Source organism: Salmo salar, chromosome ssa07, assembly GCF_905237065.1.
Source record: "Salmo salar chromosome ssa07, Ssal_v3.1, whole genome shotgun sequence".
NCBI lineage: Eukaryota > Metazoa > Chordata > Actinopteri > Salmoniformes > Salmonidae > Salmo > Salmo salar.
Window position 1 is genome coordinate 33,469,444 of NC_059448.1, and position 22,266 is coordinate 33,491,709.

General features: G+C 40.1%; 1 protein-coding gene across 1 annotated transcript in view; it reads left to right on the top strand.

Annotated features, from left to right (window-relative positions):
* The first annotated feature begins 4,409 nt into the window (after positions 1-4,409).
* Positions 4,410-22,266, top strand: part of LOC106609097 (ankyrin repeat and BTB/POZ domain-containing protein BTBD11-A) — a 223,711-nt gene continuing 205,854 nt past the window's right edge. The window contains exon 1 of the mRNA XM_014207500.2: positions 4,410-5,531. Coding sequence (XP_014062975.2) covers positions 4,667-5,531 — 865 coding nt within the window. The 5' untranslated portion in view covers positions 4,410-4,666. The remainder of the gene's footprint in view (positions 5,532-22,266) is intronic.

The following is a 22,266-nucleotide window of genomic DNA, read 5'->3' on the forward strand; positions in this document are numbered from 1 at the left end:
GCATCAAACATGATTTAGACCTTGTTTATGAAAAACCGTTTATTTCGTTATTTCATGATTGCAACTTGCTGAAAAGTGTCAACAATGTTCCTTTCATCGAGTTTAAACAGTACAGCAAAATGGTACTTACAGAGTGACTCAAAAATGACTTAGACCTTGTTTTTGAAAAACGGTATATTTCTGTATTACATGATTGCAACTTGCTGAAAAGTGTCAACAGTGTTCCTATCATCCTGATTAAAACAAGTTAAGCTTTATTTTGATGTATTGCACTTGTGATTTCATGAAAGTTTAACTTTTTATGGACAGGGGGCAGTATTTTCACGGCCGGATAAAAGTACCCGATTTAATCTGATTATTACTCCTGCCCAGAAACTAGAATATGCATATAATTATTAGCTTTGGATAGAAAACACTCCTAAGTTTCCAAAACTGTTTGAATGGTGTCTGTGAGTATAACAGAACTCATTTGACAGGCCAAAACCTGAGAAGATTCCAAACAGGAAGCGCCATCTCAGACCATTTATTGGCCTTCTTGATCATCTCTATCCAAAACAGGGGATCTGTAACGTGACATTTTCTAACGCTCCCATAGGCTGTCAGAAGGCGCCAGAACGGGGAATGATGACTCTGCAGGCCATGGCTGAAAAACAGTAGCGCATTTGGATAGTGGTCGATCTGAGAACAATGAGACTGGGGGCGCGTGCACGAGCCGACACCATGTTTTTATTTTTTCATCTTTGAACGAAAACAGGGTTTCCCGGTCGGAATATTATCGCTTTTTTACGAAAAAAATCGCATAAAAATAGATTTTAAACAGCGTTTGACATGCTTCGAAGTACGGTAATGGAATATTTTGAATTTTTTTGTCACGAAATTCGCCGGGTGCGTCACCCTTCTTTACCCTTCAGATAGTGTCTTGAACGCACTAACAAAACGCCGCTATTTGGATATAACAATGGATTATTTGGAACCAAACCAACATTTGTTATTGAAGTAGAAGTCCTGGGAGTGCATTCTGACGAAGAACAGCAAAGGTAATCCAATTTTTCTTATAGTAAATCTGAGTTTGGTGAGGGCCAAACTTAGTGGGTGTCAAAATAGCTAGCCCGTGATGGCGAGCTATCTACTCAGAATATTGCAAAATGTGCTTTCACCGAAAAGCTATTTTAAAATCGGACACCTCGATTGCATAAAGGAGTTCTGTATCTATAAATCTTTAAATAATTATGTTTTTTGTGAACGTTTATCGTGAGTAATTTAGTAAATTCACCGGAATTTTCGGTGGGTATGCTAGTTCTGAACGTCACATGCTAATGTAAAAAGCTGGTTTTTGATATAAATATGAACTTGATTGAACAAAACATGCATGTATTGTATAACATAATGTTCTAGGAGTGTCATCTGATGAAGATCATTAAAGGTTAGTGCTGCATTTAGCTGTGGTTTTGTTTTTTGTGACATTATATGCTAGCTTGAAAAATGGGTGTCTGATTATTTCTGGCTGGGTACTCTGCTGACATAATCTAATGTTTTGCTTTCGCTGTAAAGCCTTTTTGAAATCGGACAGTGTGGTTAGATAAAGGAGAGTTGTCTTTAAAATGGTGTAAAATAGTAATATGTTTGAAAAATGGAAGTTTTCGGATTTTCGAGGACTTTGTATTTTGCGCCACGTCCATCATTGGATATTGGAGCAGGTGTTCCGCTAGCGGAACGTCTAGATGTAAGAGGTTAATATTTATAGTAATTGAATTAGAATTTTGCGCTCTGCCATTTCACCGGATGTTGGCCAGGTGGGACGCTACCGTCCCACGTATCCATAAGAAATTTATTAAGCAGGGCTTATGCCACCCTTTTTATATGTCATATTTTACATAGTGGGTTATGTCAAATTTGACAATGGTTATGCCACATTTATGAACCCTTTATAAAGCATGACATACCGTTATTATTTGTAACACATTTATGTAGTATTTATGAAGGCCTTTATAAGCTGCACATCATTTAAAGTGGGATCCACTAGGTCGATGGCTTGTTTTCCCCCAGCAGACTGTCAATGTTACTGCACATATTCTCTTCCATTTCTAACTTGCTCATTGAGGGATGATGACCTTATCTCTTGTGTTCACAAGAAGGTCATACACTGTCTTTCTGTGATTACCTTGCATGGGATTGTCTCTTCCCATGTGTCTTTAGACGCCCCGTTGATGGAGAATAGACTTAACACTCTTGGGTCTTTTGCTCTCCCTCCCGATGTAGCCTAATACTTGTCAGTCACTGAAGTGAGGTCCATTACCTTTAGTCAATGTATTTCTGTTAATGCATGTCTATTCATCTATCCTGATCCATACTCAACTTTTTGATAGTAAGTGATAGTAAACACTAAGGCTCGGTTTCACATACACTGATTAAACCTAGTCCTGGACAAAAATAACTTTAAATGGAGATTGCACTAAAAAGCATTCTCGATTGTTTGATTTTATTTGCCAGTTTAAAAAAAAATCATATATACACAGAGTACATACATTTTAAAAACTTTACAAGGATAACACAAAGTCAGTGACTTCTTTCCATTGTGTTCCCTAATCTGCATTGAATGTGTTTTTTAGTCCAGGACTGGGCCTTATCTGTGTGTCTAGGGTTATAACATCATTGGAAGCCCTTTTTTTGAACAACCTGCATTTACATGAAGTGTATTTTAAATGAATGAATAATAGGCTTTTTTTCATTTTAGGCTTTTTAAAAGCGTTATGACCACGTTATGAATGCTTCTAACAAATGTAATAAACATATGAACATTTATAAGCCTCATATGCATTACATTGCATTTATAACATAAATGAATTTAGCATAAAAATGCTAAAAGCATTTATAAGCTCTTCATGTGGCAAGTTTTGCTGGGTGAGTTATGAATGTTGATAGCATATTGTGCAATACGCAATGGCTGTGATAAAGTGCACTATGCGCATGAGTAAAACTAATGTTGAATAATGTGGTAATGCTATAAATCTAAATCCTGAATGAAAAGCAAGGGAACTAAGTACCAGGACTGTGTGTTTTATGGCACTCACATGAGGAAATATAAAAAAGACCCCATCAATTAGGATTGTACAAACTACATAGATAGTTAAAATGTTCATATAGCCTTTAGCCCACTACCATTTCTTGATTAGCAATGCATTGCTCCTTTATATCCTTTTGACATTTGATGATGTTTCCATAAGATTATCTGCAGTAAGGCTGCAAGGGTATGTTCAGTGATGTGAGCCATTCAAAACGTTGCAGAAATAAAATGTAGCCTTGAGCTGGTGCGGACATGATTCATTATTTTAAGCCTACCCACCTGATAGGAAACCATTTCTGATATAGTCACAATGTTCAGTAACGTTGCACCCCTGTGAAGATAGGACCTTCACCCCAAAGACACTGATGTTTTATTATCCTTTCCATCAATATTGTGAATGTTTATTTATGTGTATTTCAGGATCCTGTATTCATTCCATTTTCATATCATTGCCATAGTCGAATTCTTTATTAATCATTTTACCCAAGCGGTCTATTGATTTGTAGCTTATATCAGTGAGTACGTTGACATGTATCACTATTAAACTAGTTATGGCAGTAGGCAGATTATGCAATAGTCATGTAAACACCTTACTTTGCCTATCTTAAATCAGCGTAAGGCCAAAATTGAAGAAGCATACTCCGATTAAACACAGGGTTTTCTGAGCAATCTTTCGAATTATTAGGATATTTAAACACCCCAATCGGCATCTCAGCTGTATACTTGATCTGCACATGTGCAAGCACCAGCCGAGCAAGTCTTTAAGATGAACTAAGTGAGTTTGGAACAACTGAATGTATGCGCCTTAGAAGTAATTTTCACATACAAACTTCATATGTTAAAAAAATAGCATGGTCGCAATGCCTATTTTCTGCATTCATCAGAGTGCCATCAGGTAGCCTGATTTCAGATGTGTCCATGTAAACAGGATAATTATAGAAATCATTCTAATCATATTAATCTGACTATCCACAACAATCGCATTATTATGAGCATGTAACGTACGGAGTGTGTTTTCATATGTGTAGACAGGCATTGTTAATGTGCTAACTGCAACACGCTCCCATCCATTAGGCCTGATCATTAGCAGGTGGATAAATGTGTGTGGGAGAGTGTCATTCTTAATCTGCCTGTTTGAAATCTGTTGTATTTATTATGATATAAGACTCAGATTTTTGAGTAAATCCTTTTCCAGTCATATTTGAAACATTTTTAATGTGCCCATCAACAGCTACTATCATCATACATCCCGTTGACACATTGATTATGTCAGTCAAGAGTTATAAAGGCATCAGATTGGCCTTTAGCAGCCCACCATGTGTATAGCCCCTCCTCTCCACACACAAGTCTGTGCTGCGCCTGATGCAGTGGCTTGTGGATTCGATCTCTCTCAGGTTACGCATGAGTTAGAGAAAGACCAGTTTAATGGAATATTGTCAGTAAACGCAAGAAAGTGAAAACTAGGTAAAACATTCACTTCATTTACAGAGATTTAATGTAGCCGAATATAACTCTTGGAGCCAGCAGCTGTGGAATAGCTACGACAGAGACAGAGTTTGTGGTATTCATTGAAAAAGCAGACCTTTAGTATGCAATGCAGCCATGACAGGCAAGAGTAAGACAGCTGTGAGGACGCTGGAGGATTTAACACTCGATTCCGGTTATGGTGGAGCCGCTGACTCCTTCAGGTCTTCCAGTGTGTCGCTGTGTTGCTCGGACACGAATCTGTCATATGCTCATGGGGGAAACTGCTGGCATCTTACCGAATCTATGCACAGCCGACACAACAGTTTGGACACGGTCAACACCGTCCTGGCGGAGGACACGGATATATTGGAGTTCTCCAGCCAATGCGCCAAGCTTCCCGAGCTGGAGGACGTGCCATGGAGCCTCAGCGAGGTGGAGTGCGCACTCAGGAAGAAAGAGGAGCTATGTGTGGGGAACCCGTCACAAGAGGTCCTGGCCAAGCTCTCAGCATTGGTCAGTCGGGCGTTGGTGAGGGTCGCCCGGGAGGCTCAGCGCCTCAGTCTGCGCTATGCCAAGTGCACCAAGCACGAGATCCATAGCGCCATCAAGATGGTTCTCTCCTGGACCATCTCTGTCAACTGCATCACCGCTGCACTCGGTGCACTTTCGCTCTATAATATGAGCAATAGGGATAAATTCTACCGGGGCAAGTCAGCGCGGTGCGGGCTCGTCTTTTCTGTAGGACATTTTTTCAAGTGGATGGTTGAGAATCGAGTGGCACTCCGGGTCCATGAGCACGCGGCTATATACTTCACTGCCTGTGTGGAGAGCCTGTTCCGTGAGGTATTCAGCCGAGTGCAGCGGAGCGCGCTCATCGAGAATGACAACGGCACCTCCACATTTATGCTCGGGTCCCTAGAGAAGGCCATCAACAATGACTCAGAGATCTGGGGTTTGCTGCAGCCCAACCAGCACCTCATATGTGGGAAGAATGCAAGCGGTAAGAAAAACAAAATACATGTTGCTCATTTTCTGTTGACAGAAATGTGTCCTTAGTGGAATCGGATGTAATATGTTGTGGGTTTTTCATTGGAAACTCATGTCGTTCCAAGCAGAATGTACTTTGTTGACCACACCGTTGGCACAGATCCTTTGTTTTTTTTTCTATTATTTGCCTGGCAGATCTGCCAGTGCATTAGGGGATATAGGGATCTGTTAATAGGCGTCTGTTTGTATCATTGGCCCTTGCCAATGTTGTTGTGAATGACGGTCACCTTACGTCGAGTTGAGGGACTGTTTATAGAGGTGACTACATAACGTTTATTTTAATGGGTCTTTAATAATTGAGTTATTTTGATAGAGGAATAACATCTACGTCATCACGCACAGATTATTGGTTCATAATATGCATTTTTAAGACACATTCTGTCATAGGTTAAGCTTTTTTTTTTAACCTATTTGCCAAAGTTAGGGTAGTAGGTGGTAACTAGCTTCCTGGGGCAACTGCCCCCCCCCCCTTATCTTTGGGTCTTAATGCAAATTGTCACAGTTAACACTTTCCGTGTTGTAGATATATTCCAATGACGTTAGATCTATAATTGTTTAAATATACAAGAAGGTAAGCCTTAAGATAAATAATCCACTTGTTTAGAGAGAAAAATGTAGATCATTTGAGTAAAGTAGTAATATGTTGGATGAGTGTGTTGGGGCAACACCCCCTCCCCCTCTTACTTTGTGGTTATGAATGTGTTTCTACCTGTGATTTAGACAATGACTAGCCCAGTTAGCGCTAGTTTATGTTCATTTGCTAGCTAGTTACTTCACCAGCAGTAAATACTAGCCAGCTAGCTAGTTAGAGTAAGCTGCTAGGAGTGCTAGCTAGCAACCTTACTGGTTGTAAATGTTTCCACTAGTGACTGATAGCTTTACAGTTAGTTACTTTTTAGCCTTTTAGCTGTTTTACACTGCATTTTATGTTATACAGCTAGATACTGTAGCTAGCTACATTTTAAAGAGAGCTTTTCAATTGGCATCTCTCCCCCTGTTTTCAGTCACAGGTAGGGACTGGATTAGGTGTGAGCGCTGCAGGAGGTGGGCTCATGAGTTGTGCTCCAATTTTACTGACAGCTTTATTTGTGACCTATGTACAAATTAGAATTGTGCAATAGCAAAGCATAACAGTTGCCACGTCAATGTTACACTGAATTTGTCACGGGTGTTGTAGGGATTGGATCAAAACGCAGCGGGAATATGTATACTCATCTTCTTTTTTATTGAAGAAGGAAAACAAAAATAAACACGCATACAAAAACAACGACGAAACAGTCCTGTAAGGCTACTAGGCTATACAAAGAACAACTACCCACAAATCCCATAGAAAAAAACACCCCTCTTAAATAGGATCTTCATTTAGAGCCAACGAGGAACAGCTGCCTCCAATTGAAGGTCAAAACAATAAAGTAGACAGAGAAATAGAAAAACTAGAAAATAGAACATAGAAATACAAAACATAGAACACAACCCAAAAACCCTGACAACACAAAACAAATAAAATGTATCTGAAGGTGAGTTAAAAAGAGGGACTTTACATCAAATCTCCAAATTTTTCAGAAAAAAAATGTAGGGTGTAGAAATGTTATACTCTTAGTGTTATGCTCTTAGTGCGCCGCCCTATGGGACTCCCAATCACGCCCGGATGTGATACAGCCTGGATTCGAACCAGGTACTATAGTGACTCTTGCGCTGAAATGCAATGCCTTAGACTCATAGTGCAGATAGTAATGGTGACATGTGCAATACCATTTTCCCCCCATATTTTATTTAAATAATTAAAATAAGACAACTAGACTTAGCTTTTAAGTATTACTTACAAAATAATTTCTTAATAACACTGATTGTCACACCCTGACCGTAGAGATCCTTATTATTCTCTATGTTTGGTTAGGTCAGGGTGTGACTCGGGTGGGGAAGTCTATGTTTTCTGTTTCTTTGTTTTTGGGCGAATGTGGTTCCCAATCAGAGGCAGCTGTCTATCGTTGTCTCTGATTGGGAATCACACACTCAGGCAGCCTGTTTTCCACCTGTGTTTGTGGGAGGTTATTTTCTGTTTAGCATCTATGCCTGATGGAACTGGTCGCTTTCGTTTTGTTACTTTTGGTTATTCTTGTTTGAGTGTTTCTTGTAATAAATTATCAACACTTACCAGGCTACGCCTTGGTCCACTTCTCCTCCTAAACACACTGGTATGAAACCCTACCCCATAATCTAAAAAAATAAATAATTGCCCTTTTTTCCAAAAATGTTATGAACTAAAACGTGTAAATTGTAGGCATTTTATTTCCCTTTATAGTTTTTTCGCCTAAGCATGACCTTCATCCACACAACAACATTGCTTTTTGTGTCAGCAATTAGACATTGTTCTTAGGGGGGGCTAGTTACCCCCTAGGACCCTGCATGAGTCTGCCAGAGTTAGATAATTATGTTGGAGGAAAATATTCCTCCAACATAATTATTATTACTATTCCCATCTAATCATAAGCAACAAAACTGTTTGACAGTAGCTAGGTTCTTCTTAAATAGTGCTTGAGAGTACCCTGGTCTACATAATGAGATTATTATAGATAAGAGTGAGTATAGTCACGGGAGCGAGGGATGCTGAGGGTGCTGCAAAAAAGTATTTGTATGCATTTACACTATAAACACAAAAGTATGTGGACACCCCTTTAAATTAGTGGATTCGGCTATTTCAGCCACACCTGTTGCTGACAGGTGTATAAAATCGAGCACACAGCCATGTAATCTCCATAGACATACATTGTCAGTATAATGGCCTTGCTGAAGAGCTCAGTGACTTTCAACTTGGCACCGTCATAGGATGTCACCTTCCAACAATTCAGTTCGTCAAATTTCTGCCTTGCTAGAGCTGCCCCGGTCAACTGAAGTGGAAACGTCTAGGAGAAACATCAGCTCAGTCGCGAAGTGGTAGGCCACACAAGATCACAGAACAGGATCGCTGAGTGCTAAAAAAAATGTCTGTCCTCTGTTGCAACTCACTACCGAGTTCCAAACTGCCTCTGGAAGCAACGTCAGCATAGGAACTGTTTGTCAGGAGCTTCATGAAATGGGTTTCCATGGCCAAGCAGTCGCACAAGCCTAAGATCACCATGCACAATGCCAAGTGTCAGCTGGAGTGGTGTAAAGCTCACTGCCATTGGACTCTGGAGCAGTGGAAACACGTTCTCTGGAGAGATGAATCAAGCTTCACCCTGTCAGTCCGATGGACAAATTCGGGTTTGGCGAATACCAGGAGAACGCTACCTGCCCGAATGTATAGTGCCAAATGTAAAGTTTGGTGGAGAAAGAATAATGGTGTGGGGAAGTTTTTCATGGTTCAGGCCAGGCCCTGTAGTTCCAGTGAAGGGGAATCTTAATGCTACAGCATACAGTGACATTCTATATGATTCTATGCTTCCAACTTTGTAGCAACAGTTTGGGGTTAGCCCTTTCCTGTGTCAGCATGACAATGCCCCTATGCACAATGCGCGGTCCGTGCAGAAATAGTGGAAGAGATCAGTGTGGAAGAACTTGACTGGCCTGCTCAGAGCCCTGACCTCAACTCCATTGAACACATTTGGAATGAATTGGAACGCAGACTGCGAGCCAACACCACTAATGCTCTTGTGGCTGAATGTATTTGTATTTATTATGGATTGCCAATAGCTACTGCCAAGGCAGAAGCTACTCTTCCTGGGGCCCAGCAAAATTAAGTCAGTTATACAATTTAAAAAACATAACAGTACATTCACAACAGATTTCACGATGCACTAAGTATGCCCTCAGAACCTTACTCCACTACCAAATATCTAAACCCAAAATCCATGTGTACGTGTGTTTATAGTGCGTATGTTATCGTGTGTGTGTATGCATGTGTCTGTGCCTATGTTTGTGTAGCTTCACAGTCCCCTCAGTTCCATATCTGTTTTTTTAATAAATGTTACTGCTTGCATCAGTTACTTGATGTGGAATAGAGTTCGATCTAGTTATACTGTGTGCCTCCCATAGTCTGTTCTGGACTTGGGGACTGTGAAGAGACCTCTGGTGGCATGTCTTGTGGGGTATTCAAGTCTCTCTTTTTGGCACCTGGCCACACGACTGAACAGTAGTCCAGGTGCGACAAAACCAGGGCCTGTAGGACCAGCCCTGTTGATAGTGTTAACTTTTTAAGGCTAGGGGGCTGTATTCGGAAGTTTGGATGACTGAGGTGCCCAAAGTTAACTGCCTGTTACTCAGGCCCAGAAGCTAGGATATGCATATGCATGGTAGTATTGGATAGAAAACACTCTAAAACTTCTAAAACTGTTAAAATAATGTCTGAGTATAACAGCACTGATTTGGCAGGCAAAACCCTGAGGACAATCCATCCAGGAATCTTTTTGTTGTTGAGGTCATTGGACTTTTCAATGCTTTTCTATGGGAAAGTCTAATAATTAGGACCCAGATTGCAGTTCCTATGGCTTCCACTAGATGTCAACAGTCTTTATTGTTTCGTGCTTGTTTTTTGAAAAATGAAGAAGTATTCGTATTCTTTCGAAGTATCCCTCAGAAGGACTCTAGTCTATTGGCGTGCGACTGTGTGCGCGCTCCTCATTAGTTTTCTCCGGTTATTGAACACAGTTTACTCCGTCTTAAATTTTAGCGATTATTTACATATTAGGGTACCTGTGGTTGGATAAGAAACATTGTTTGAATTGTTTGACGAAGTTTACAGGTAACGTTTTATATTATTTTGTAGGCATGTTGGGCGAGTTGGAAAAGGTGGATTGCTGAATCTAACGTGCCAAATAAACGGACATTTTTGGGATATATAGAAGGACTTTATCGAACAAAACAACAATTCATTGTGTAACTGGGACCCTTTGGATTGCAAAAAGATGAAGATCTTCAAAGGTAAGTGATTTATTTTATCTCTATTTTTGAGTTGTGACACATGTGCAGGTTATGAATTCATGTTAATGCAGGAAGTGGGTGAGGTGCTGTCCTCAGACGATCAAATGCTATGCTTTTGCCGTAAAGTCTATTGTAAATCGGACAAAGCGGTTTGATTACCAAGATTCTAAGCTAAAGAATGGTGTATAACACTTATATTGTTATGAATGTTTAATATTACTACTTTTGTTTTTTGAATTTCGTGCTCTGCAATTTCACCGGATGTTGTCGAGTTGGAACGCTAGCATCCCAGTGATCCGAAAGAAGTTAAGGCGGCAGAGCATCGCTTTATTATGGACAGACTTCTCCCCATCTTACCTACTGTTGAATCAATAGGTTTTGACCATGACAGTTTACAATCCAGGGTTACTCCTAGCAGTTTAGTCACCTCAACTTGCTCAATTTCCACATTATTCATTACGAGATGTAGTTGAGGTTTAGGGTTTAGCCTGTTGAGGGTAAGGGGCAGTATTTGCACGGCCGGATAAAAAACGTACCCGATTTAATCTGGTTATTACTACTGCCCAGAAACTAGAATATGCATATAATTATTGGCTTTGGATAGAAAACACCCTAAAGTTTCTAAAACTGTTTGAGGGGTGTCTGTGAGTATAACAGAACTCACAAACGCTCACTAACAGGGATGTAAACAAATTTGTGCAATAAAAATGAGACAAATTAGCTTTTTGTGCATATGGCACATTTCTGGGATTTTTTATTTCAGCTCATGAAACATGGGAACAACATTTTACATTTTTTGATGTTGAGTAAACCTGAGAAGATTCTGTACAGGAAGTGCCCTCTCTGACCATTCCTTGGGCTTCTTGACTCTTTTTATTGAAAACTTAGGATCTTTGCTGTAACGTGACACTTCCTACGGCTCCCATAGGCTCTCAGAACCCGGGAAAAAGCTGAATGATGTCGAGGCAGCCCCTGGCTGAAAAACATTAGCGCCTTTGGTAAGTGGTCTATCAGAGGACAATGAGACTGAGGCGCATGCACGAGGCGACCCCATGTTTTTATTTTCTCTCTCTTTCTACTAAAACACGGTTTCCCGGTCGGAATATTATCGCTTTTTTACGAGAAAAATAGCATAAAAATTGATTTTAAACAGCGGTTGACATGCTTCGAAGTACGGTAATGGAATATTTACATTTTTTTGTCACGAAACGCGTCGGACGCGTCACCCTTCTTTACCCTTTCGGATAGTGTCTTGAACGCACGAACAAAACGGCGCTATTTGGATATAACTATGGATTATTTTGAACCAAACCAACATTTGTTATTGAAGTAGAAGTCCTGGGAGTGCATTCTGACGAAGAACAGCAAAGGTAATAACATTTTTCTTATAGTAAATCTGACTTTGGTGAGGGCTAAACTTGGTGGGTGTCTAAATAGCTAGCCCTGTGATGCCGGGCTATCTACTCAGAATATTGCAAAATGTGCTTTCACCGAAAAGCTATTTTAAAATCGGACATAGCGAGTGCATAAAGGAGTTCTGTATCTATAATTCTTAAAATAATTATGTTTTTTTGTGAATGTTTATCGTGAGTAATTTAGTAAATTCATCGGAAGTATGCTAGTTCTGAACGTCACATGCTAATGTAAAAAGCTGGTTTTTGATATAAATATGAACTTGATTGAACAAAACATGCATGTATTGTATAACATAATGTCCTAGGATTGTCATCTGATGAAGATCATCAAAGGTTAGTGCTGCATTTAGCTGTGGTTTGGGTTTATGTGACATTATATGCTAGCTTGAAAAATGGGTGTCTGATTATTTCTGGCTGGGTACTCTGCTGACATAATCTAATGTTTTGCTTTTGCTGTAAAGCCTTTTTGAAAATCGGACAATGTGGTTAGATTAACGAGAGTCTTGTCTTTAAAATGGTGTAAAATAGTCATATGTTTGAGAAATTGAAGTTATAGGTATTTATATTTCGCGCCACGCGATTCCACTGGCTGTTGACTAGGGTGGGATGCAAACGTCCCACTGGCCCAGAGAGGTTAATTTGTGTGTGCATATTAGTAACTGGAATAAGCAATTTCATAAATGTGTCTGGTTGCTCCTCATTACACACCACTGAAGCTATTAAGGAGCCTTTTGTACCTAGACTTGGCGCTCCGGTACCACTTGTCGTGCAGTAGCAGAAAGAATAGTCTATGAGTAGGGTGGCTGGAGTCTTTGACAATGTTTTGGGCCGTCCTCTGACACCGCCTGGTATAGAGGTCCTGGATGGCAGGAAGCTTGGCCCCAGTGATGTACTGGGCCGTAAGCATTAGCCTCTGTAGTGCCTTTGCTGAGCAGTTGCCATATCAGGCGGTGATGCAACCAGTCAGGATGCTTTCGATGGTGCAACTGTTTCACTTTTTGAGGATCTGAGGACCCATGCCAAATCTTTTCAGTCTCCTGAGGGGGAATAGGTGTGGTCGTGCCCTATTCACAACTGTCTTGGTGTGTTTGGACCATGATAGTTTGTTGGTGATGTGGACACCATGGAACTTGAAGCTCTTGAACCTGCTGAAAGTGCACAGTATGAGCTTGGTGCTCCTTTCCAATAAATGTTGGGTCTTATTCTGGTGACATGATGATCGATCCTTGACTCGGTTAGCTAAATTGGGAGAAAAAAGTATACTTTAACCTCTATGGGCGAGGTGGGACGCTAGCGTGCCACCCGTGGTGCACTCCATCAACAGCAGGTGCATTTCAAGAGCGGCAAATTTGAATCCAAATAAATGTCAAAATTCTAATTTTTCAAACATACAACTATTTTACACCCTTTGAAAGATAAACATCTCCTTAATCTAACCACGTTTTACGATTTCAAAAAGGTTTTACGGCGAAAGCATAAATTTAGAGTATGTTAGGACAGTACATTTACAAGAGTTGTGTGTAATGTTTTGTCAATTCAAAGACAGGGTCACCAAAACCATAAAACCAGCTAAAATGATGCACTAACCTTTTACAATCTCCATCAGATGACACTCCTAGGACATTATGTTAGACAATGCATGCATTTTTAGTTCTATCAAGTTCATATTTATATCCAAAAACAGCGTTTTACTATGGCATTGATGTTGAGGAAATCGTTTCCCTCCAATAACCGGCAGTCAAGTCAGCGTCACAAATTAAATAATTAAAATTAGAAAACATTGGTAAAATATTATATTGTCATTTAAAGAATTATAGATTTACATCTCTTGAACGCAATCAACTTGCCAGATTTAAAAATAACCTTACTGGGAAATCACACTTTGCAATAATCTGAGCACTGCGCCTAGAAAAATACGCGTTGCGATACAGACTAGACGTCATGTTGGGGAGATCTAAAATCGAAAATACTATGTAAATAATCCATTACCTTTGATTCTCTTCATCAGATGTCACTTCCAGGTATCACAGGTCCATAACGAATGTAGTTTTGTTCAAAAAAGCTCATCATTTATGTCCAAAAATCTCCGTCTTGTTAGCACATGATCTAAGCCAGCCGGACTTCTCGTCATGAACGAGGGGAAAAAAATATTTACGTTCGTTCAAACATGTCAAACGTTGTATAGCATAAATCATTAGGGCCTTTTTTAACCAGAACATGAATAATATTCAAGGTGGACGAATGCATACTCTTTTATAACGTATTGGAACGAGGGTACCCAACATGAACTCGCGCCAGGTGTCTAATGGGACATCATCGTTCCATGGCTCTTGTTCGGTCAGATCTCCCTCCAGAAGACTCAAAACACTTTGTAAAGGCTGGTGACATCTAGTGGAAGCAATAGGAAGTGCCAAAATATTCCTCAGCCCCTGTGTTTTTCAATGGGATAGGTTTAAAGGCAATACAACACATCAGGTATCCACTTCCTGTCAGAAAATGTCTCAGGGTTTTGCCTGCCAAATGAGTTCTGTTATACTCACAGACACCATTCAAACAGTTTTAGAAAATGTAGGGTGTTTTCTATCCATATGTAATAAGTATATGCATATTCTAGTTACTGGGTAGGAGTGGTAACCAGATTAAATCGGGTATGTTTTTTTATCCAGCCGTGTCAATACTGCCCCCTAGCCCTAACAGGTTTTAAGGAAAAGGTTTTTATATATTTCTTTTTACCATTTTTGTTCAACTCAGATAATATAATTGAAAGGATTGCATTAAGGTGTCTGTAAGAGAAAAAACATTGCAAAAACATTTGTAAAGCATTTCTATAGCTTCCAAAATATTTTTTACAATGGGGGGGAGTGACAAAATGGACCAGTGGTGGCTTCAAATATATATATCATTGTTTGCTCCATTCATCTTAGGGCTAGGGTCTATTTTCCTGAATTTCCGCCTGACTGACATGCCCAAAGTAAACTGCCTGTTACTCAGGCCCAGAAGCCAGGATATGCATATAATTGGTATCACTGGATAGAAAACACTGATGTTTGTAGAATAGTTAAAATAATATATGAGACTATAACACAATTGATATGGTAGGCAAAAATCCAAAGATAAAACCAACCGGAATTTTAATTTTTGAGGTCCCAGGCTATTATCATGGAAAACTATGGGTCCTATGCAATTCTATCTCCCAGATTGCAATTCCTATGGCTTCCACTAGATGTCAACAGTCTTTGTTTAAGGTTTCAGGCTTGTTTCTTCCAAAACGAGGAGTTTTGGTACAAAGAGTCACAGTGGAAAATCAGTCATTCGGCGTGCCTGCTAATTTTACTTTTCTATTGAACATACTTCTTTTCATATGAAATATTATAGTTTATTTACATTTTAGGGTACCTGAGGATTAAATAGAAACGTAGTTTGACTTGTTTGAACAAAGTTTAGCAGTAGCTTTTTGGATTCCTTTGTCTGCATGTTGAACGAGTGGATTACTTAAATCGATGGTGCCAACTAAACTGACTTTTTGGGATATAAAGAAGGATTTTATCTAACAAAACGACCATTCATGTTGTAGCTGGGACCCTTGGGATTGCAAACAGAGGAAGATTTTCAAAAGTAAGTGATTTTTTTAATCACTATTTGTGATTTTATGAAGCCTGTGCTGGTTGAAAAATATGTTGATGTGGGGTGCCATCCTCAAACAATTGCATGTATGCTTTCGCTGTAAAGCCTATTGTAAGTCGGACAATGCAGTTAGATTACAAAGAATTTAAGCTTTCAAACGATAGAAGATACTTGTATGTTCATAAATGTTTAATATTACGATCATTTATTTGAATTGCGCACCCTCAAATTTTACCGGATGTTGTCGACAGGTGTCCCACTAGCCTTAATTAAAACGTTAATAGGTTCCTCCAAGAACCCTTCAACTAACCGAAGATGCAAATATGTATTGATCGGAAACCAGCCTTTCATTACTCTGAACTTCATTATCTGTTCACAATTCAGCAACATCTGCAGTGACATCTGCTAGTCAGCAATAAATAGCTGCAATAAATACCTGCTAAGTCATAATATTTTTTTGCAAAACCCTAACCATCAGTGGGATCTTGTGTTTTGCAACAAACTGAAAAAGCATGAGATCAAACGAAGCTTCGGACGTCATTGAGGACATTCTTCTGATAAAGTGATACACACAGTTCGAAGTTAGCTGCTTAGCGATTTCAAAGTATTTCTTCGAGCTCTGTATTATAACCGTAAAATCACTACCAACTGGAACCACTGGGAAAGGGGAATGTTCAGTTGTAAGTTGTACAACTGAATGTCTTCAACTGAAATGTGTCTTCCGCATTTAACCCTGCCTTAATCAACATCCACATCTTCAGCGTCCAAAGAACAGTGGGTTAACTGCCTTGCTTAGTGGCAGATTTTTACCTTGTCCGGCCGTGTCAATACTGCCCCCCAGGTTAAAGTTTAAACACTGATGCGCAGGTACTATTTAAATGAAAGAAAAAATTACAATAAAGCGTTCTGTGGAACCCGTCTTGCCTTCCAAAGAGTCATCAAATAACATTTTCTAGGATGAAAAATGTTCTATGTAAAATCTTTTTCCTTACAAAGAACCCTTGTCTTCCAAAAAGAGCATATCTTTCAATGGGTAAGAATTGTATGACAGTCTCGAATGCGTGAAAAGAAGGTCTTATCTCATTAAAACAAGCATTTCAAATGTCATTGTCAGGCCAAGAGGTAAATAATCCGGCACCCTCATGCATATGTTAAGATTTTAAATGACAAGTTTTCAAACCCATTCACAGGAATGGTTAACTCTGGAGACTTCTTTGGTATCTAGAAAGTTAGGTAGATCAGCCTTTGGTTTCCTTTTTACGTGGAATGATCTACAATGCACTTCAAAATTTGAGGAATTGGTACCTCTAGGGCATTTTAGACGGTTCTTAGGGGACCTCTATTGTTGTGTATTTCTGTTTTTAATGAAAAAATTTAGGGGGTAGATCACCTTTAATATGCAGATAGTTTGTGGCTTCCATCAATGTAATTGTCTGCATCATTTCCAATCCCCAATTTTTTTTGTCCATTATGGGCTACGCAAGCGTCCCACCCACAGTTCACTATTCAACAGCCAGTGAAAAATCAGAGTGCCAAATTCGAAAACAACAAAATGTCATTATTCAAATTTCTCAAACATACAACTATTTTACACTATTTTATAGATAAACATCTCCTTAAAATAACATAAAATTTATGAGAAACACAGTGTAGACGTTGTAAATGACTATTGTAGCTGGTAACGGCAGATTTTTTTGTGGAATATCTACATAGGCGTACAGAAGCCCATTATCAGCAACCATCACAGTGAAGAGGCAACTCCGGGAGGCTGGCCTTCTAGGTAGAGTTCCTCTGTCCAGTGCCTGTGTTCTTTTGCCCATCTTAATATTTTCTTCTTATTGGCAAGTCTGAGATATTTAATTTTCTTTGCAAATCTGCCTAGATGGCCAGCATCCCAGAGTCACCTCTTCACTGTTGACATTGAGACTGGTGTTTTGCGAGTACTATTTAATGAAGCTGCCAGTTGAGGACTTGTGAGGCGTCTGTTTTTCATACTAGACACTCTAAACTCTTGCTCAGTTGTGCACCGGGGCCTTCCACTCCTCCTTCTATTCTAGTTAGAGCCAGTTTGCGCTGTTCTGTGAAGGGAATAGTACACAGCGTTGTACGAGATCTTCAGTTTCATGGCAATTTCTCACATGGAATAGCTTTCATTTCTCAGAACAGAAATAGACTGATGTTTCAGAAGAAAGTTCTTTGTTTCTGGCCATTTTGAGCCTGTAATTGAACCCACAAATGCTGATGCTGCAGATACTCAACTAGTCTAAAGGTCAGTTTTATTGCTTCTTTAATAAGGACAACAGTTTTCAGCTGTGCTAACAGAATTGCAAAAGGGTTTTCTAATGATCAATTACCCTTTTTAAAATGTTAAACTTGGATTAGCTAACACAACGTGCAATTGGAACACAGGAGTGATGGTTGCTGATAATGGGCCACTGTACATCCTATGTAGATATTCCATAAAAAATCTGCTGTTTCCAGCTAAAATAGTCATTTACAACATTAACAATGTCTACACTGTATTTGTCATCAATTTGATGTTATTTTAATAGACCAAAAATGTGCTTTTCTATCAAAATCAAGGACATTTCTAAGTGACCACAAACTTTTGAACAGTTGGGTGTGTGTGTGTGTGTGTGTGTGTGTGTGTATGTATGTACACTGCTCAAAAAATAAAAGGGAACACTAAAATAACACACCCTAGATCTGAATGAATGAAATAATCATATTAATAAATTTTTTCTTTACATAGTTGAATGTGCTGACAACAAAATCACAAAAATAATCTATGGAAATCCAATTTATCAACCCATGGAGGTCTGGATTTGGAGTCACACTCAAAATCAAAGTGGAAAACCACACTACAGGCTGATCCAACTTTGATGTAATGTCCTTAAAACAAGTCAAAATGAGGCTCAGTAGTGTGTGTGGCCTCCACGTGCCTGTATGACCTCCCTACAATGCCTGGGCATGCTCCTGATGAGGTGGTGGATGGTCTCCTGAGGGATCTCCTCACAGACCTGGACTAAATCATCCGCCAACTCCTGGACAGTCTGTGGTGCAACGTGGCGTTGGTGGATGGAGCGAGACATGATGTCCCAGATGTGCTCAATTGGATTCAGGTCTGGGGAACGGGCGGGCCAGTCCATAGCATCAATGCCTTCCTCTTGCAGGAACTGCTGACACACTCCAGCCACATGAGGTCTAGCATTGTCTTGCATTAGGAGGAACCCAGGGCCAACCGCACCAGCATATGGTCTCACAAGGGGTCTGAGGATCTCATCTCGGTACCTAAAGGCAGTCAGGCTACCTCTGGTGAGCACATGGAGGGCTGTGCGGCCCCCCAAAGAAATGCCACCCCACACCATGACTGACCCACCGCCAAACCGGTCATGCTGGAGGATGTTGCAGGCAGCAGAACGTTCTCCACGGCGTCTCCAGACTGTCACATCTGTCACATGTGCTCAGTGTGAACCTGCTTTCATCTGTGAAGAGCACAGGGCGCCAGTGGCAAATTTGCCAATCTTGGTGTTCTCTGGCAAATGCCAAACGTCCTGCACGGTGTTGGGCTGTAAGCACAACCCCCACCTGTGGACGTCGGGCCCTCATAACACCCTCATGGAGTCTGTCTCTGAACGTTTGAGCAGACACATGCCATTTGTGGCCTGCTGGAGGTCATTTTGCAGGGCTCTGGCAGTGCTCCTCCTGCTCCTCCTTGCACAAAGGCGGAGGTAGCGGTCCTGCTGCCAGGTTGTTGCCCTCCTATGGCCTCCTCCACGTTTCCTGATGTACTGGCCTGTCTCCTGGTAGCGCCTCCATGCTCTAGACACTACGCTGACAGACACAGCAAACCTTCTTGCCACAGTTCGCATTGATGTGCCATCCTGGATGAACTGCCCTACCTGAAGCACTTGTGTGGGTTGTAGACTCCGTCTCATGCTACCACTAGAGTGAAAGCACCTGCAGAAATCAAAAGTGACCATAACATCAGCCAGGAAGCATAGGAACTGAGAAGTGGTCTGTGGTTACCACCTGCAGAACCACTCCTTTATTGGGGGTGTCTTGCTAATTGCCTATAATTTCCACCTGTTGTCTATTCCATTTGCACAACAGCATGTGAAATGTATTGTCAATCAATGTTGCTTCCTAAGTGGACAGTTTGATTTCACAGAAGTGTGATTGACTTGGAGTTATATTGTGTTGTTTAAAACCTGTTGGGGCTAGGGGGCAGTATTGAGAATTTTGAAAAAAATATGTGCCCATTTTTAACTGCCTCCTACACCAACTCAGAAGCTAGAATATGCATATTATTGTTCCGGTTTGGATAGAAAACACTCTGAATTTTCTAAAACTGTTTGAATGGTGTCTGTAAGTATAACAGAACTCATATGGCAGTCAAAACCCTGAGACAAATTCTGACAGGAAGTGGATACCTGATGTGTTGAATTACCTTTAAGCCTATGCCATTGAAACACACAGGGGCTTATTAATCGTTGAGCACTTCCTATGGCTTCCACTAGATGTCACCAGTCTTTAGAAAGTGTTTTGAGTCTTATACTGTGAGAACTGAACGAACAAGAGCCTTGGAACGGTGGTGGCCGATTAGACTCTGATGCGCGAGTTCATGTTGGGTACTCTCGTTCCAAAAAGTTTTAAAAGAGAATGCAAACGTCCGCCTTGAATATTATTCATGTTCTGGTTAAAAAAGGCACTAATGATTTATGCTATACAACGTTTGACATGTTTGAACGAACGTAAATATTTTTTTCCCCCTCGTTTAGATCTCTCCAACATGGCGGTTAGTCTGTATCGCAAAGCGTATTTTTCTGGGCGCAGTGCTCAGATTATTGCAAAGTGTGATTTCCCAGTAAGGTTATTTTTAAATCTGGCAATCCGGTTGCGTTCAAGAGATGTAAATCTATAATTCTTTACCAATGTTTTCGAATAGTAATTATTTAATTTGTTGTGCTGCTTGACTGGCGGTTATTGGAGGGAAACGATTTCCTCAACATCAACGCCATAGTAAAACGCTGTTTTTGGATATAAATATGAACTTGATAGAACAAAAAATGCATGCATTGTCTACCATAATGTCCTAGGAGTGTCATCTGATGGAGATTGTCAAAGGTTAGTGCATCATTTTAGCTGGTTTTTCTGCTTTTGGTGACGCCTGTCTTTGAATTGACAAAACATTACACACAGCTATTGTCAATGTACTCTCCTAACATAATATAACTTTATGCTTTTGCCGTAAAGCCTTTTTGAAATCGGACAACGTGGTTAGATTAAGGAGATGTTTATCTTTCAAAGGGTGTAAGATAGTTGTATGTTTGAGAAATCTGAATTATGACATTTAATTGTTTTCAAACTTGGCGCTCTTGATATTTCACCTGTTGTTGATTGGGTGTACCAGGGGTGGGACGCTTGCGTCCCACATAGCCCATAGAGGTTAAGTGTTCCCTTTATTTTTTTGAGCAGTAAATATGTATTATCATTTTCATTATTGTGCATGCATAATGCCTGCCAATTAAAAAATAGCAGTGTGTTTAACAGTTCATTTCCATGGTACTATCCATTACAACACGGACACATTTCAAAATTACATGTAAATGCTTAAATGTTAATTTGTCATGTTTGCCATTTCATTTCCTTGATGTGACAGTAAGAATTGTGACAAAGAAAATGCTTTTCCATACTTGATTTTGCTATTTAGTTTCTACATTGCTCCATTGCGTTTTCATTTTCAACGTATGTTAGACCTGTCAATCATGCAGGGTGGGCGGTAATGTAAGGTGAAAAAGGTTGCCTGGTCTTGCTATCTATCCTCAAACAGAAATACAATTCATTTTGTGAAGTATTTCTGGATCATAGAGGAAGAGGTGACGCTGTACTATATACTGAATAACAAAAATATAAAACACAACAAGTGTTGGTTCCATTTTCCATGAGCTGAAATAAAAGATCCCAGAAATGTTCCAGATGCAAAAAATCTTTTTTCTCTAAAATGTTGTGCACACATTTTTGTGAGTTAGTGAGCATTTCTCCTTTGTCAAGATAATCCATCCACCTGACAGGTTTGGCATATCAAGAAGCTGATAAAACAGCATGATTATTACACAGGTGCACCTTGTGCTGGGGGCAATAAAAGGCCACTGTAAAATGTGCATCCTGTCACACAACATAATGCCACTGATGTATCAAGTTTTGAGGTAGCGTGCAATTGGTATGCTGACTGCAGGAATGTCCACCATAGCTATTGCCATAGAAATTAACATTACATTCTCCACCATAAGCCACATTCAACGTAGATTTAGAGAACTTAGTACGTCCAACCAGCCTCCCAACCGCAGACCACGTGAAACCACGCCAGCCCAGGATCTCCACATCCGGCATCTTCTGAGACCAGCCATCCAGACAGCTGATGAACCTGAGGAGTGTTTGTCTTTAATAAAGCCCTTTTGTGGGTAAAAACTCATTCTGATTGGGCGGGCCTGGCTCCCAAGTGGGTGCACCCATGGCTGCGCCCCTGCCAAGTCATTTGAAATCCATAGATTAGGGCCTAATACATTTATTTGAATTGACTGATTTACTACATGAACTGTAAATCAGCAAAATCGTTGAAATTGTTGCAGGTTGCGTTTATATTTTTGTTCAGGACTGCTTTAAAACAGTGTTTGTGTGTTAAGATACAGGTTTAAAGCTGTGTGCAGTGGGTCACCTTGCTTGACTCAGGAGTTTAATCACATTGTG